We start from the raw sequence: 15,655 nt of genomic DNA on the forward strand, positions 1-15,655 counted from the left end.
TTAACTTCTTCTTTCTTTCTTATTCATGCTTTCATGAAATGCGTCATAACACAGAGAAATCACATAATCTTGTCCGTCTCGGGGCTTATGCAAGATTTATTCCCCACGGACCCTGGTTTCTGAGAGTCTGACTTTTTGCATGCATCTTTCCTCTCAGAGGATGGACATGACATCAAAAATCCCTCTGTCGGTGCCCGGCTCCCCCATAGGAGCTCACAAAGGCCTGTAACATACATGACATGGTGTCTGGTCCACTGAGAGCTCACATGGACTTTCCTACAGGTACTTGTCCGGCTCTCAAAGGACTAAGACAAGACTCGTGACAGATATGGGCTATTGAAGTCGCCTCGGTCCACCCTACCTCAACATCAACATGAAATAATGCAATGCAACATATTCGTGAACTAGTGCAATCAACCTACTATACATAATCATGATGCATGCTCATGCTTTAGGCATTAGATTTTGTACATAAAAGATTAAGTTTAGTTCTACTCACCTCCTGGCAGACGCTGACTGACTCTGCAACTGCTAGCACTACTGGCCTCCTCGGTCCCTCGGGTCCGATCCTACACAGGTGGACTCGAATGAGGTGCCAAACATACTCTATACAACTCATAAACATACCCCCAAAAACCCCTCTAAAAGCCACTTAAACATGCATGGAAAACACCCAAGAAACGGCTGGACAGGGCACCTTCGGCGGCACCTTCGGCGGCCGAAAGTCCCTTCCAGAGACGAAACTCGGGTAGGTTCGGCGGCAGGTTCGGCGGCCGAAACCCTAGGACAGAAACGAAAGTCCCTCCTTCGGGGGCACATTCGGCAGCCTAAAGACTGCCTCCCATGCAGGTTCGGCGGCCGAAACTGGTCCCCTCTGGACAACAGGTCCGATTCTGCCAAGCCAAAAACTAAACTCAAATATACCCAAATCCTCTCATACTCTCTCCCAATCGTACATACTCACTCCCACAAGCAAAAAGGAGCATAAACTAACATAAACTCCTTAACACAAATATCACATAACATACATTGGGTATAAAACCCACATAAACCTTAAACATGCATTTTCTACCCAAACTTAACCATCAAACTCTATAAAACTTACTTAAAACTTCATTAAACATAAGGAAAAGCAAGGATCTACACTAACCTCTTGGAGATCGAGGGTGGTGTGACCCCTAACTCGGAGGTGTGGAGAATCCAAGCTCCAAAAGCTCCAAGCTCCCAAAACTCCTTTTAAGCTTTAAATCTTCAAACACAAGGGTAGAAATCATGAAAAACTTGAGAGATGGGTAGAGAAAACACGAAAACAACCAAAGGAAGGCATAAACTCACCTGAGCTCGAGAATGGGGAGAAAACTCATCCATTTCCGATCTGAGGGCCCTTTATAGGTGGCCTGGTCAAAGACCTTCGGCAGCCTAACGTGCCCCCTAAACTCATGCATGTTCGGCGGCCGAACTTGACTTTCGGCGGCCGAACCTTGGCTCGTTCAAACAAGACTTTCGGAGGCCAAAGGCGCTCCCGAAGCCTTCCCATGTTCGGCGGCCGAACTTCACTTTCGGCGGCTGAACCTGGCAATTGCCTCCTTGGTCTTTTTCCTTTCAAAACTAAAATTATTTCCTTTTAAAACCATGAAATCATGTGAAAAACATTTTAGAAAACACATTTTACCCTTCTAGAGAGATCCAACACCCTAGATTCCGCCGGAGGGCAGGAATTCCGATGCCGGATTCTAGCTGGGTATTACAGTTTTGAGGGGTTTTAAGGGTGTTTGATGCATGTTTAGAGTAGATGTAAAATGTTAGGGTTTATGTTAGTTTAATGAGAAATGTGATGATATGTTGTTGTTTGTTGGGGTTTAGGCTAGTTTTATGCCCCTATATGCTTGAATAAGTGTTTATGCATGTTTTAGAATAGTTGAATGCATGTTGGGAAGTTGGGATGGCTGAATGTGGGATGGCAGAATTGGGTTCTGCCACCCAGGAGGATCCAGGTTCGGCCGCCGAACCTGCCAGAGGAGGCAGTTTTGGCAGCCTAAGCTCGCCCCCGAAGGTTTGGACTTTCGGCTCTGGAGGAGAGTTTCGGCCGCCGAACCTGCCCCCGAAGGTTTGGACTTTCGGATCTGTGGAGGACTTTCGGCCGCCGAACCTTACCCCCGAAAGTGCCTGACTTTCGGATCTAGAAGGACCTTCAGTCGCCGAACCTGCCACCGAAAGTCCTTGCCCAGCCTTCCTTTGCTTGTTTTCTATGCAAGTTTTGTGATGTTTTAAGGGGTTTTTGGGGAGATGTTTAGAGTCTTTATAGAGTATGTTTGGTCCTTCATTTGAGTCCACCTGTGTAGGATCGGACCCGAGGAACCGAGGAGGCCAGCAGTGTTAGCTGTTTCAGAGTCAGCCAGAGGTGAGTAGAACAGAACTACTTTTATTTTTAAAAGTAACTAAACTTTTAATCATGTTCATGCATCACGATTGCCATGTTTATAGGTTGTTGCATTAGAATTCACGAATATGATGCATTGCATAATTTGCTGTTGATGTGCATGGATATTGGATGACCCACTAGCCCTCGATATGATATGCTATGTTATGATGTGGAAGTCCAGGTGTGGCCTGCACTACGCCCCTGGCAATATGTAAGAGAAAGTCCGGGTGTGGCCTACACAACGCCTCTGGCACGGTTGGATATGTTATGATATGTTATATGTAAGAGAAAGACCAGGTGTGACCTGCACTACGCCCCTGGCACAATTGGATTATGTAGAGGGTTATTGGTGACAAATCTATCCTTGATGTGAATTGGTTGTGTTGTGATGCATTTCATGATGGCATATGTTTAATGAACTGTTTTTACTGTTCTGCTTACTAGGCTTTAGTAGCTCACCCCTTTCCCCTAACCCCCAGGTTTACAGGATCAGAGATAGCTCAGGGAGTCAGCAAGGGTAATGGCTATGGCTATGTTATGTAATAGTCTAGTAGTGGACATGATATGTAAAATGATGTAATGTAAAGTAATATAATGAGAATTAGTATTGTGCTTGGCCCTAATGTATGGTAAATCCCTTTTTGTACATGATCTTTATGAAATGTTTTTAATGATGATATATGTTGAACCAAACTTGATGTATGAAATGTTGACCTAACTGAAGCATTTGATGAGGGCTCCAGTAAAGGGTTTTATGTTTGCAGTTATGTGCATGCACAGGTCAAGCTTGGTATATGAAAAGTTTAAAGTTTTTATGGAAATGTATGATCATGTATGAGATTTTATCAGATGTACAGGATGTATGTTAGGCTTGCTATGGGTTCTGACGACCTTAAGTCGATCTGAATCCTAGCACCGGTAGCGGTCCGGTTTTCAGGTCGTTGCATTTATATTCCCTGTTCATCTTCAGGAGAGAAAAGATAGTCAGTGGGGTGTGCTCGACGACTTGCATTACTTCCATGCCGTTCTCACTTTCGATCCTTCCTCTTTTCTTCCCTCTTCGGCTCATACGTCCTCCGGTCTCTCCTACAATCATATTAATTGTTCCACTGGAGCCATCATTTATACAGGCTCCAATCTACCTCCTGGGCCTTTCCCTGGCTGTTCCTTGTTGTTGCCTCTGCCCCTCTGGCTTCTTCACAAAATTCTGGAGATGGTCTCTCTTAATCAACCTTTATATCTCATTTATTAGATCATAGCAGTCATTTGTATCATGGTCATGTGTCATGTGGTATTCACAGTATTTATTCAAGTCCCTTTTACTTGCCTCCGCTCTCATGGGCTTAGGCCATTGCACGAAGTCTTTATCTTGGACTGTTATGAGCACCTCGGCTCTAGATACATTCAAAGGCTCGACTTCGGCAGGAACTCAGGGTTGGTAAGGTCTCATTCCTTTTTTCCCATTGGTGTTTATTTAGCACCTCCGGCCCTTGGTCCAGCCTCCTTTTCTGCCTGTCTTGCCTCCTGCCCTCCCCAACCCTTCCTCTTTCTCTGTCCTCCTTGGCAAACCGGCTAATTGTCAAGGCATCATCTTGCCTTATTTATTTCTCCACTCTCTTCATTAGCTCTGATAGGGTGGTAGAGGGCTTCCTGTACAGGGATCCAAAGAATTTCAGGGAGGTCATATCCTTCTGCATGACCCCTACTGCTCTTCCCTCATCTAACTCTGGTATCTGCAAAGCTTCAGAGTTGAACCTGGCGACATACTCTCTCAGGGATTCATTCCTCCTTTGTCGGATGATCTCTAAATAGCTCGTCTTTCTCTCCGCAAGAACTCCGACAATGAATCTGCTGATAAATATGTTGGCCAGGTCTATGAAATTCCTGATACTCCCATATTCTAGGCTGCTGAACCATGCCCGGGCTGGTGCTATTAAGGTGGTTGGAAAGACCTTACACATTAGGGCATCCAAATGAGTCTGTAACTCCATGAATGTCTTATAGTTCAAAACATGAGCTCAAGGGTTTTCAGTCGTGTCATAGGCTACCAAGGTTGGCATCATGAACTTCTTCGGTATTGTTCCCTGCTGAATCCGTTTTACAAATGTTGATGAGGTTAGCAACAGAGAACTGTTATTGTCTCGTGCCCCCAGCTCCATCAACAGTTGCTCTTTCAATCTTTCTAATTTTTGATCTACTTTAGTGTCTTCTCTTCCATACCTCTTTTCTAGGCAATAACTTCTTTCTAGCTCTTCACTTTCTGACCTCTCTGCAGGCTCAGAAGGGTAGCTCTTAGCCCTATCATTTTTAATGAGCTCCCTCGCTATCCTACCTTTTGCTTGGGCCGCTAGCTCGTTTCTCAAACTTGCTTTCCCGTCTCTATCTTCTATTCTCTTGCTGCTTTGTTGGAGGATTTGATAGTTCAATGTGGGTTGGGACTTAGTGAGATTGAGCCCTTCGGCTATGAGTGGCCTACTCAATGGGATACTAAGCACTCTCTGTTGTAACATCTGGCTTAGTCCGTGAACAATATTATGTAACTAAAGAGTCATGCTTTGCAGTTCTTGGTCAGACAGGAAAGTTCGGGGTATGGTCCCAATTGAACTTGGTGAAGGGTTAAACAATATGGGTGGCTGGTTTACTGGGGCTGTTGGGCTAGAGAATAAGAACTGTGGTCCTTCCTAAGTCGAGCTCAAATCATTTGGGGTGATTCCAGTATAGTTTTCGCCGTGATTGACCATATGGATCTCAATGGGTAAATGAAAATGAGAACTCCGGTGTTGAAAAAGATCTCCTTCATTTTCACAGACGATGCCAATTGATGTCTAAGATCTAAGAATGGATATAAGCTCAGAGTATATTTTTGTAAGTTTGGTTTGTCTCTTTTTCTTGCTTTTTTTTTTATTCCTTTTCTCTTTTATTCTTTAGTGACATGTAACCGTCACCATGCGCTCGTACTCTCCTATCATATTCACATTGACCGTACGTATAGATATACTGTGTCATTTTCTATCGTCAGACGACTATTTAATTCTATTCGGTGCTACTTAGAAATGATTCTGATTATTACAGGATTTGTTATTTCATAAGAGCTAACGAGTATTCGAAACTCAGGCTCTATGAGCAGGTTTGGGTCCAGCCTGTCCTGCCTGAACAAGTCTTGGATTTGCGTGAAGTGTAGAGACTCGCATTGGACCCTCTACACTCGCATTGGACCCTTTTGAAATCTACAACTAATTTATCTAGTTTGGACTTCGCTAAGATCTGAGTGCTTAGATGCGGGCCGCGTTGATGTTATATTTTAAGAAACTAATCAAAACATTCTTTTTCTTTTACTTTCATGAAAACAACATTGTGCTCCCACGGCAAAGCTGTTAAAAGTACAACGATGTGGCCAAAAGTTGGCAGGTAAGGTCTGGCAAGCAGATCTATTAAGTTTGAAATTGAAATTAATTAAATTGGTGAAATTTAAAATAAAATTAAATCCAATATATATTTAAATATTTCAGTTATCAAGTAGATGGTTAAATTTAAAATTAAAATTAAAATTAAATTGGTTAAATTTAAAATAAAATAAAATAAAATATATTATCTAATATTTTAATTAAAATAATTTCAGACCAGACACTATCTAACTGATTTAATTCAATTTAAAATTAGTGTTTAATTAATTATTAAACTTAATTGTAATTAAATCAAAGAGGTACAATTTTATTTCGGTTCTAAGTCTCTTAAACGTTTAACTGGAGATCGTCATTTTTTACCCGTGGCCACCACAGGGAGGTGTGATGCGCCGGCTGCTTCTTGCTTTTCTTTTCTTTTTTCCTTTTATTAGGATTTGTCGATCAATTTATCTTGTCTGATAAGAAAGCACATATGATCTCAAGTAGCTTCCCGTTGCAATGATGCGAGCTTTGAAGACAACTAAGTAAACCAAACGCAAGCACAAAAAGAAGAGGCTGTCCAAATCTGTTGCCATCAAAAGTTAATTCACAGCCACTTTATCTGCAATTTGAAGGTATATGCTGTTAGCAACTTAAGAGATCCTGCTAAATGAATCTTCATGCTCGAGTACTCCTTTGAATAGGAGCAACAAGTCCCCACCTTTACCAAACTTCATCACCCACAACTGAAACGACGTGTTTCTTTTTGGCACATAAACTTGCTCGTCTTCAGAGTGGCGTTTATCATCGACTGGATACGTTTCAGGAATACGAAATCAATCTAACTTTTAACACTAAAACAAGTTATTTTTTCATGTTAAGTATAGAGCAAAAATGGGAATACATTCGGTCACTTGCTTTCTACATAATTATTGGTACAGAAAATTATGGTAATGATGCATCTAGTTATTGTTATTTCCTAAATGTCGTTTAAGTAATCAATAATTAAGAAATTAAAAAGTTTCTACATCTATACATAATTCAGCATTTTGGTTTTTTATTATTTATTTTTCCAACCTTGCTTGAGACTTATAATGAAAACCTTGTAATCCCATTCACAATTGTAATACCAATAGTTAAAAATTAGGATAAATTATAATTTAATCTCTTAAGTTTAATGAAATATTTATTTTAGTTTCTATATTTTTAAAAGTCTATAATTTAATTCTTGACAATTGAAAAAATTATAATTTAATCTCAATAATTAAAATTAGAGTTAACTTACTATTAATTTTTATGAAAAAGATTAAAATATCTTTAGTCCCTCCTGCTAGTAAATAGGAAAATAAAGGGACTCAATTGCTATTTTATTGAATATTGCAAAATTGATCCGGCGTCCCAGCCACTAGGAGAAAGCCTAGCATTGGCCAGCAACGAGCAACGCGATAGGCCCAGTGACCAAAGCGTACTTATCTTCAGCGAATGCAGAAGCCGTGCACAGCGATTGCACCTTGAATTTGATTACTTTAAAATTGCAGGAGAGAACCGCTGTGCAATTCCAATAGATCGTACATGTCTTCGTGATGCTACCGATTTCGAGACTTACTCGTCCCTTCACCGTAGTGTCCTGTTGCTCGGTCTATGGTATTTGTCAATCCCTTCACCATAGTGTCTTTGTCATGTTGCTCCGCCTATGATATTTGTCAATGTTCGACCATCGCGCGGTAACAGCGCACATCGACATGACCCACTTTCAGTCTTGGTCGTTAATTGAGTCACGATAATACGATAACGGTGGTTAGTTGTTCATCCAGCTTTGCAATATTCAATAAATTCAATCTTTCACGATTTAATTCCTCTTATTTCCTCCAATTCTATTGGTAGGGAGTAAAAGTATTTTGACTTTGTCTACCCTAAAAATTAACTGGTTGACGTAGTCTTTCTCTTTTTAATGATTTTGCATAGACTAAATTCCCAAGTGGATAAGAAAGACTGTAATTAGATAGATAGAGAAGATTAGCAAACCTAATTCATCAATTCATCTCCATAACCAGTCACTTCACTTTCGCAATCATTCTCCTTTCAACATCCGTATACATTTCCACATCCATGTATTCTCGTTTCTATTTCCATTTCCATATCCTTATCTATTTCCCCTTCCATTTCCATGTGCGTACACACTATAATAGTTTAGGTACACATATATAGCCTACATTGTATGTGTATTGACATCCTTTAATTACTACCTTGCATGTATTCCTAGACGCATCTCATCATAATTTAAGCATAAAATTCATGTATTCAACTTCTCATTTCCTTAAATGCATGATTTAGGCTTATCTTATCTTAATATTAATCGTAGCAATTATGAGAAAACCTTACATTTCCTAACAACTAGGCTCATATCACATCACAATTTTCAATCAAGCTCAACGGAGAAGAAAACAATTGATCTTGAAACTTTTGAATCTCTTGCCAAGTTAAAAATTTCCATCTCCTCTGCAACTAGCCAACCCAGAACTTTTTCTGGTGATATTGAAACCAGTTAAAGGATATGGTCTTCATACATGAGGTTTCCTAGGACACAGTACAATGATTAAAATATTGATACATTGTCATATTTTCTTTCTTTCCATAGGTATAAACAGAATCAGGATTTGACCCAAAAAAAAGAAACAAAGTCAGGAGTCAAGCATGAGACAGATTACAGAAGGTTAGAATAGACAATTGGCAATTTGTCTTTTCAATTTCAAAATTAGATCCTAACCTCATGTAGTGTACTAAATACACCTTTGATTAGCCAAAATTCCCACCATAAAGACTCCTATAAAATGGGAACACTTCCACTTGCTTGCTGCATATTCCCTACCGATTGTCCTACAAAACCCAAAACATCACCTTGCAGCGAACTTCATTTTCGTCACATGACTTGTATATCAGCAATTAAAATGAAAAAGAAAACAAGGTGCTGTAAACGTTGCTTGGACAAGCTGTCTATCTATACATATATATTTTCAGTAACCAAACAGTGAGAACATTTTCAGTTAAGGTATCAAAAACTGGCTATCACAATTAAAGGCCTAAAGCTATAATGAAGTACACATGCATAAGTGCATCTACAGGCTAATAGTTATTAAGCCTCATTCCAATCAGCATTTCCAACCAAGTTGCCCATAATTTACCATTTCATGAGTTCATCTTATAATTAGTTGGCAGATGATTCCAAAAAGAACCTTAAATTCTATGGCAGTGGGACAATATTAGCAGACTACCAGAGTTGCCTCCAAAAGAATAAGGCTTTTGAAGATATTTGCTTCTGAGCAATCCAACAGGACTGGCCTGAGGCCTCAAAATGTTATCAACAGGAAGCTGATTGAAGAAGCCAGTAGCTGGTGTGCATCTTCCTGATTTATCCAAGCACAATTCTGAACTTTGTGTAAGAATTTGATCATGTTTACATGCAGAAGGATCCCTCTGTTATGCAAGGGATAAAAAGTAAGGCTCCATGTTTCACAAGGAATAATGATTACATAGTCGCTCATTAAAGAATGAGTAAGCAGCCATGCAAGAACATGTTGTTTAGTCAAAGATGCAGAAAAAAAGATAAGCTGTTTATAGCTAGAAGAAGAAAGCCATTTTATCATGAACATGCAAAATAAAAATAAATCATAGAGACTTATAATCATTAAGGAATCTGAAGTCCCAAGAAGGGAGCACAATTCTCAGTTCAATTGATACAATCTGCACTGTGTTACAGTTCTTAAAATATCAAAAAGAATGTAACTGGATTATGCATGGTGAATTTCTAAACAGTATTTCTTATGTCTATCATATTGTCAAGATAAGGCACGTTATGCTTCTGGTTAAAAAGCATGAAACAATAGAAGTCATAATAATAGGCTCAAACCTTCTTGTTGAGGCCACCGACTTGCTCATGTGTACAGCCCTTACATGATGAAGCTGGTAATTGAATTATGGTTTCCTGTGATACTTCTGGACTCGCAACATTACTGGTTAGCCCCTTAACTGATGATGCATGGTACATATGAGCAACTGCCAACCGAAGGCGATTGTTCCTCTGAGAGTAATAAATTTTTGTAGAAAGGGGAATTGGAATATCTGATTTAATTGCATTAATTGTTAATGAATATTAAGAAAGAAAAGAAAGCATTTAAAGTCAAGTCAGAAAAAGAGGACTCAAGATGATTCACATGAATGTTATGGAGAATACAACTGAAAGTACAAGGACAATACCTTTTGTCAGCAGGCAATTTCCATAAGCTTGCCCAGGGAACTTAGAGACAATACCACAATCATTTGGCATGTCACTACTCAAAGTTGACTGTATTTGAAAATTCCCAACTGAATAAATGCAAGAAAAACATGTCACCATGGTGTCGTACGTCATGTACTCATATTCAGAAGCCACAACTAAAAAGAAAGATTATTAACTAAACTGAATGTAGCGGTGCATCTCATATCATGCTTTGAGAAGTAAGAGGAATTTGAGAACAATATATTGGGCCTTACAGGAAAAACTATCTTGAGCACTTCTGATTTTTGTTAGGCCAGATGCTGCTTCTGGATCATTTGATACCAATAGATGCTGACTTGATACACTGCAAGAACAGAAAGGAAAATGTGCCATCTAGAGGACAATTCAATAATTGTAGATAAATGCATTTAGCAAAACTCATTGCTTAAATTAGAGAGAATCTTGGTTGTATAAATCCAAAAATGACCACCAAACACCACCCAACCAATACATAGCAGCAACTGTTCCACACTCTCACAACAGGTGGGAATGTTATGGGATACAGCAGTGTAATGAAGCACATCTGAAGATATGCAGTTGGAGTAGGTTAGCCAAGAAATTAATCTGTTAGAGAGATATCTTGCCATCTGGAGATACCAACAGAAAGGAGATTCAAATCCATTATATATAAAGGCTATTATCAGCATCTGGGGGAAGAGAGCTTATTGTTGATTTTTGGTCTAGTAATCTGCTTGCACGGGAGATTCTTCTCGTGGTTATCCTGTTTTAATTTTCTTTTATGCTTTGAGCCTTGTATTTTCAAATTGGTAGAAGAGGTTTTTGATGTATTTTGCAGAAGTGCTAGATCTTGCATTAATCATTAATGAAACAATAGAACTTCCTTGAGTTTAAATTCTCTGTTTCTTATTTCTTATAATATTGCTGAAACGTGTTCCTAACTCTATCAGACCCATAATAAGGTAAGCTAAGCACTACAAATCGTTCTCTGGTTAAGTGCCACAAATACAGTGGACATTTTCAGCTAACGAAAACTAAAAGAAAGTACAACTGAAAAACAATTACATGAACTGTACCTGAAATGCGAATAAACAAAAGCTGTCACATTGCATTAAGAATAAAGAAAGCATACAATTTAGAGCGTTTTGTTGGAGGTGGCATTATACAGACTGAGTGGTCTGTATGTTCAGGACTTTCTCCTTGACCATCCATCATAAATGCCACACAGGAAGGATTTCCTAATTGACACCAGGAAATCAAAGAATCAAGATGCATTCAAAGTATTTTTGGGCAAATACAAACCTATCTGTTCAATTTAATTCACCAAAACATAAGGATTTGGTACAAAGCAATCATAAATTTATGTCAATAGAGAAAAAACGTCTGTATCCTAAAAAAAAGACTTTCCATGATTTCTTTGTGATTGCAATCTCAATTGCTGGAAATAATGAAATATATCACTACCACACTACTCTGCCATACAAAATTCCAACCAAACTTTTGTATCACATGGAAAAAACTGAGGACCAAATTACTTTTCTGTAACAACTAACAAACGAAACTACGAAAGGAAAAAAAAACAACATCTTCATTGAAAACTACATCCAATCTCTTCAAAACAGGATTGATTTCTCACTGGAGTTCATCACTGAACCCCACTAGAAATCCATGATTGAAGTGAGGGATCAAACCTGTATAGTAGATGTAAATGACCACCGCCACAAAATGCAATTACAGAACAGTGTGAGTCAGGCACGGGTTATACTTCTTTTGTTTGAGATGAAAGGATTGCAATCCAAAGTTTGAAGAACTGAGCAATTAAGTTGGAATGAACACCCAGACAAGGGTAGTGCAATACGGAGATGGTGCAAAACATGAAATTTGTTTCAAGTGGATTGAGTGTGAACTCATAGATCAAGGTTGATACCAGCAAGGGCACTTGCCTTAGTATCAATGAAGAACAGAGGATCTCAAAATATTAAGGATATCTTAGAGTCAACACTGACAAGTTACAGACCCAACCCCATAAAAGTGGCATCATTATTATGTCAACCGAGGGAGCATGTCATAGGCAAAAGAATCATGGAGCATTACAGGAGAAAAAGAGGGGGGGAGGGGGGGGGAATCATGTATCATTACAGGATAGGCTAAACTCTACGAAAGCAAATTAAGTGGATATACACATACTCTTTGCATCCATGGAGAAGGATGATGACCTTCCAGGTTGCGCATCCAACTGAGACTCTGAGACAGTAATATCATTTGCATCTATATATACAGACCTTCTTTGCTCTGCAGCTAGCGTAGCTTGGTCTAACATATGTTAAGAACCATAAAGAAAATACTATCACAATCAAAATATACTAACCTATATTAAAGAACCAGTAAAAAATGTCTTTTTAAAATGATATGCAAAACTAAGACGTCAAAAATATGAATCTATATATGTGATTCTACCTCTTCGCACCAATCCACGGTATTTGAACAAGCCAAACATATTAATGAAAGAAAATCAGGAATTTAAAATAGGGTTTGAAGTCCAATACCAAATCTTAAACCTTAAAAATACAGAAAGAAAAAGAAAAAAAAGGATACTAATATAAGAAGTTGATAACTTTTTCCGCTCCTTCTTTGGAGGTTTCCGGTGTCCTACACTATCAGCAAGCTCCAGTGTTGTTTCTTCTGCAAAATTTAAGGACCTACAAAGTTCTGAAAAATAAGGAGGAAAGCAAATAACCCTACTCAGAGCAGAACTAGCATGAAATTGAAGAGCTAGCAAAACTAAGCAAACAATTCAAATCATAGTATGCAGATGTGGTCACTAAAAAACATATGTCCATGCCTAAAACAGATCAAGATTGCACAACCACTTAGGTGACATAATCCACATACTCCCATTGTTTTATAATTATTATTGATAAACAATAAAAAATTATCTGGAGGAGACTGAAAAGTAAACTCATCCTAAGATCATAAGTTTTGTCGATAAACAATTATCATAAGCCACATCAATACTTGTTGCATAACAGAAAGATGAGCTTGAAAGAAAAGGGCATGGGGGGGGGGGGGAGTTAAGAAAACCTCAAAAACCTGCATGAGCTGCATACTGACTGGTCTTCACTGGTTTCTTGCAAGCATTACAACAAACCTTCACAATGATATTGCCCAATCAAATAAATTTTGTAAAGTCAAAATTTGTAATGTAGATACAAAAGACAAACCACCAAATGATTAACCGAGGTGTTATTATTAACATAAGCCTGAATTACAAAAATAAGCAAACCCTTTTAGTATTTTGCCAATCTAATCCAAGCATTTAAATCTTGGAACAATTAATGAAAATTCTAACAGTTGTTAAACGTTATCTAATTATCATTATTCTAATTCTAAACACCATATATTGACTTGTGTACAACTGTTGAAAATCTATCTTCTATTACATTTATCAACATCTTCCATAATTTTATTTGCATAGCCAATGAGTATCAAATACTGATGAGATTTAGTGCTATTGATAAGAGAGAGTGTGTGTGTAACTAAAACCACATATATGGCTAAAATGCTAAGAATTTTGACGAACTATGGATATCAATATGAAGTTTGGAAGTAGTTGATGTTATAATAAGGTTTATAAACTAGAAAATATATTTTACACATGTTTTGAAAATTTGGCAAATTGTGTCAAGATTTAAACCTTTGGATTATATTACAAAAACATGAATGTGATTAGGCCTTCACATGAAGAAGTACACAGCATTGCTGAACCTTACCAAATCCAAAGAATCAGTCATAGGTTTCAAACCAAAAACATGCATATCTGCATAAGGAAATCAACAAGAGGTTCAAGAACTTGACATTGCGGCAAAACTTAAAAACTGAGCAGGAAAAAAAACAAAATGCTACAAAATTAACAATTTGAATTGCAGTTCTGTTAGAACATGATAATGCTCCCACGTCCTTGTACTTAAACTTTTGCTTTCTTTGTTTGAGCAAGGTCATGCAGGTAGCTCTCACCCATAAGAAAAGCATCATCTGGCTAAGTTCAGGAACTTTGCTAGATTATTAAAATTTTCCTGTATAAAATTTGATGCTAATAACATTACCTTCTTCGTCAAGAAAATTTGCTTCATCTGCCTCATGTAATTCTCTGTAAATGCATTGAGTAGCCAATTTCTCTTCGCCAATTTCCTCTGCTAAATTGAAAGACTAATATGAACACAAAATTGAAATAACCAATGCAATATCACTTATATGAAGTTTAGTTGATTCTCGTTTTCTTTTAAGAATTTAATTTTGTATAGGCAATAATGATGTAGTTACAACTTCAATCTAAAATTATCTAGTAAATCTTGAGTGCAAAAGTCTCATCTTACCTCCAGTGGTTTGTGATAAACTTCCAGCAGCCAGAAGCCTAGCCATTACCGCCATTCTCCCAGTTCCTAGCGAACACAGCATCGATACTAGCTACTTGAGAATCTATACGCTGCAATTACCAACGTATATATCAGCTACCACCATAAAAGAATATAATCAACCTGAAACTGACTTATCTCCACATGCATTCGGCAGAACAACTGAAATTCCATTTTAATCTACAAAATAACCAAAAAAGAAAACATAAACCTGCACAAGGAACACAGGCCTAAGACTGAATTCATAGAGATTATTTTAACAAAGTGCCTAAAATAGTTAATCAAGCATTTAAACTATCAAATCATCACGAAAATAATCTAAAGGAAAATGAAGTTCGCTTCCAGTCTACACAAAACAAATATCTACTAAAATTTAACCTATGCAAAATCCTTTTGAGTCGAGGATAATTCGGAATTGGAATCAACATCCAGAAAAAAAATGTCGGTCTCAGTGCAATGCGCGTACAAAGAAGAGGTGGACGAGAGCAGAAGTTAGTGTAGTATTGGAAGAGAAGACCCAAAATGTAGAGGGAGAGTGGGAGAGAATTTACAATGAGCCAAACGAGCAGTATTCTTGCTCTTCTTCTGTTTCCTCGCGCAGAGGGAGAAGAAGACGTGGCAGATTGGCGAAGCTAAAAATGGTAACCTGTGCTTTTTCCTGGTTTGGGTTTTGGCCGCTAGTGAGTTATCACGTCATGAGCGTTTGCTTGCTAAACAGATTATATTGTCTTTTATGTGATCCGTAGCGCACCATATTTCAAACTTCTCGTAATTCTGTCCTCACATCACATCCCATGTACAACGAACTGGGCTTGGACTCTACAGGCCTAAGCATGATGGCCCAAGACCAGCTGCTGCTGCTGCATCTTTTTAAAATAACTACTTAGTCGTTTATTTTTTTGACATCAATGATAATTAACAATAAATTTAAATTGAATTAGTTGGGCTATCAACCATATAGCATAAAAATTTTCTAACTTGCTCGTAAAATATTTCGTATAGTTGCAGGTTAATAATTGCCTCAAGGGACATAGCAGTTCAAGGATAGGAAACCCTAACTATGTCTTATCCTCAATGAATGGTGGTTTTAATTATTATTATTTTTATAATAATAATAATAATTTTGAATTAAATTAATACTTGTTATCTAGCACGTAGCTTCATA

At 38.1% G+C, this 15,655-nt stretch overlaps 1 protein-coding gene across 6 annotated transcripts; it reads right to left on the reverse strand.

Annotated features, from left to right (window-relative positions):
• Window positions 1-8,253: 8,253 nt before the first annotated feature.
• LOC110601259 lies at window positions 8,254-15,196 on the reverse strand. Of its 6 annotated transcripts, none has more exons than XM_043950903.1 (13): window positions 15,042-15,196; window positions 14,452-14,561; window positions 14,182-14,268; window positions 13,849-13,895; window positions 13,169-13,226; window positions 12,674-12,787; window positions 12,266-12,391; window positions 11,211-11,316; window positions 10,336-10,424; window positions 10,060-10,167; window positions 9,713-9,924; window positions 9,078-9,279; window positions 8,254-8,682 (listed from the first exon to the last, which is right to left on the reverse strand). In XM_043950903.1, exons 2-13 carry the CDS (start codon window positions 14,531-14,533, stop codon window positions 8,630-8,632), a joined length of 1,284 nt encoding a protein of 427 aa, XP_043806838.1. In that variant the 5' UTR covers window positions 14,534-14,561; window positions 15,042-15,196; the 3' UTR covers window positions 8,254-8,629. The 6 variants fall into 6 exon arrangements, with proteins under 6 accessions (XP_043806838.1, XP_043806839.1, XP_021594018.1 ...); XM_043950904.1 differs by having other exon boundaries at window positions 14,957-15,196; XM_021738326.2 differs by having other exon boundaries at window positions 14,869-15,196.
• Window positions 15,197-15,655: the final 459 nt, after the last annotated feature.

The sequence above is a fragment of the Manihot esculenta genome, chromosome 15 (genome assembly GCF_001659605.2).
Source record: "Manihot esculenta cultivar AM560-2 chromosome 15, M.esculenta_v8, whole genome shotgun sequence".
In the NCBI taxonomy this organism is placed as follows: Eukaryota; Viridiplantae; Streptophyta; class Magnoliopsida; order Malpighiales; family Euphorbiaceae; genus Manihot; species Manihot esculenta.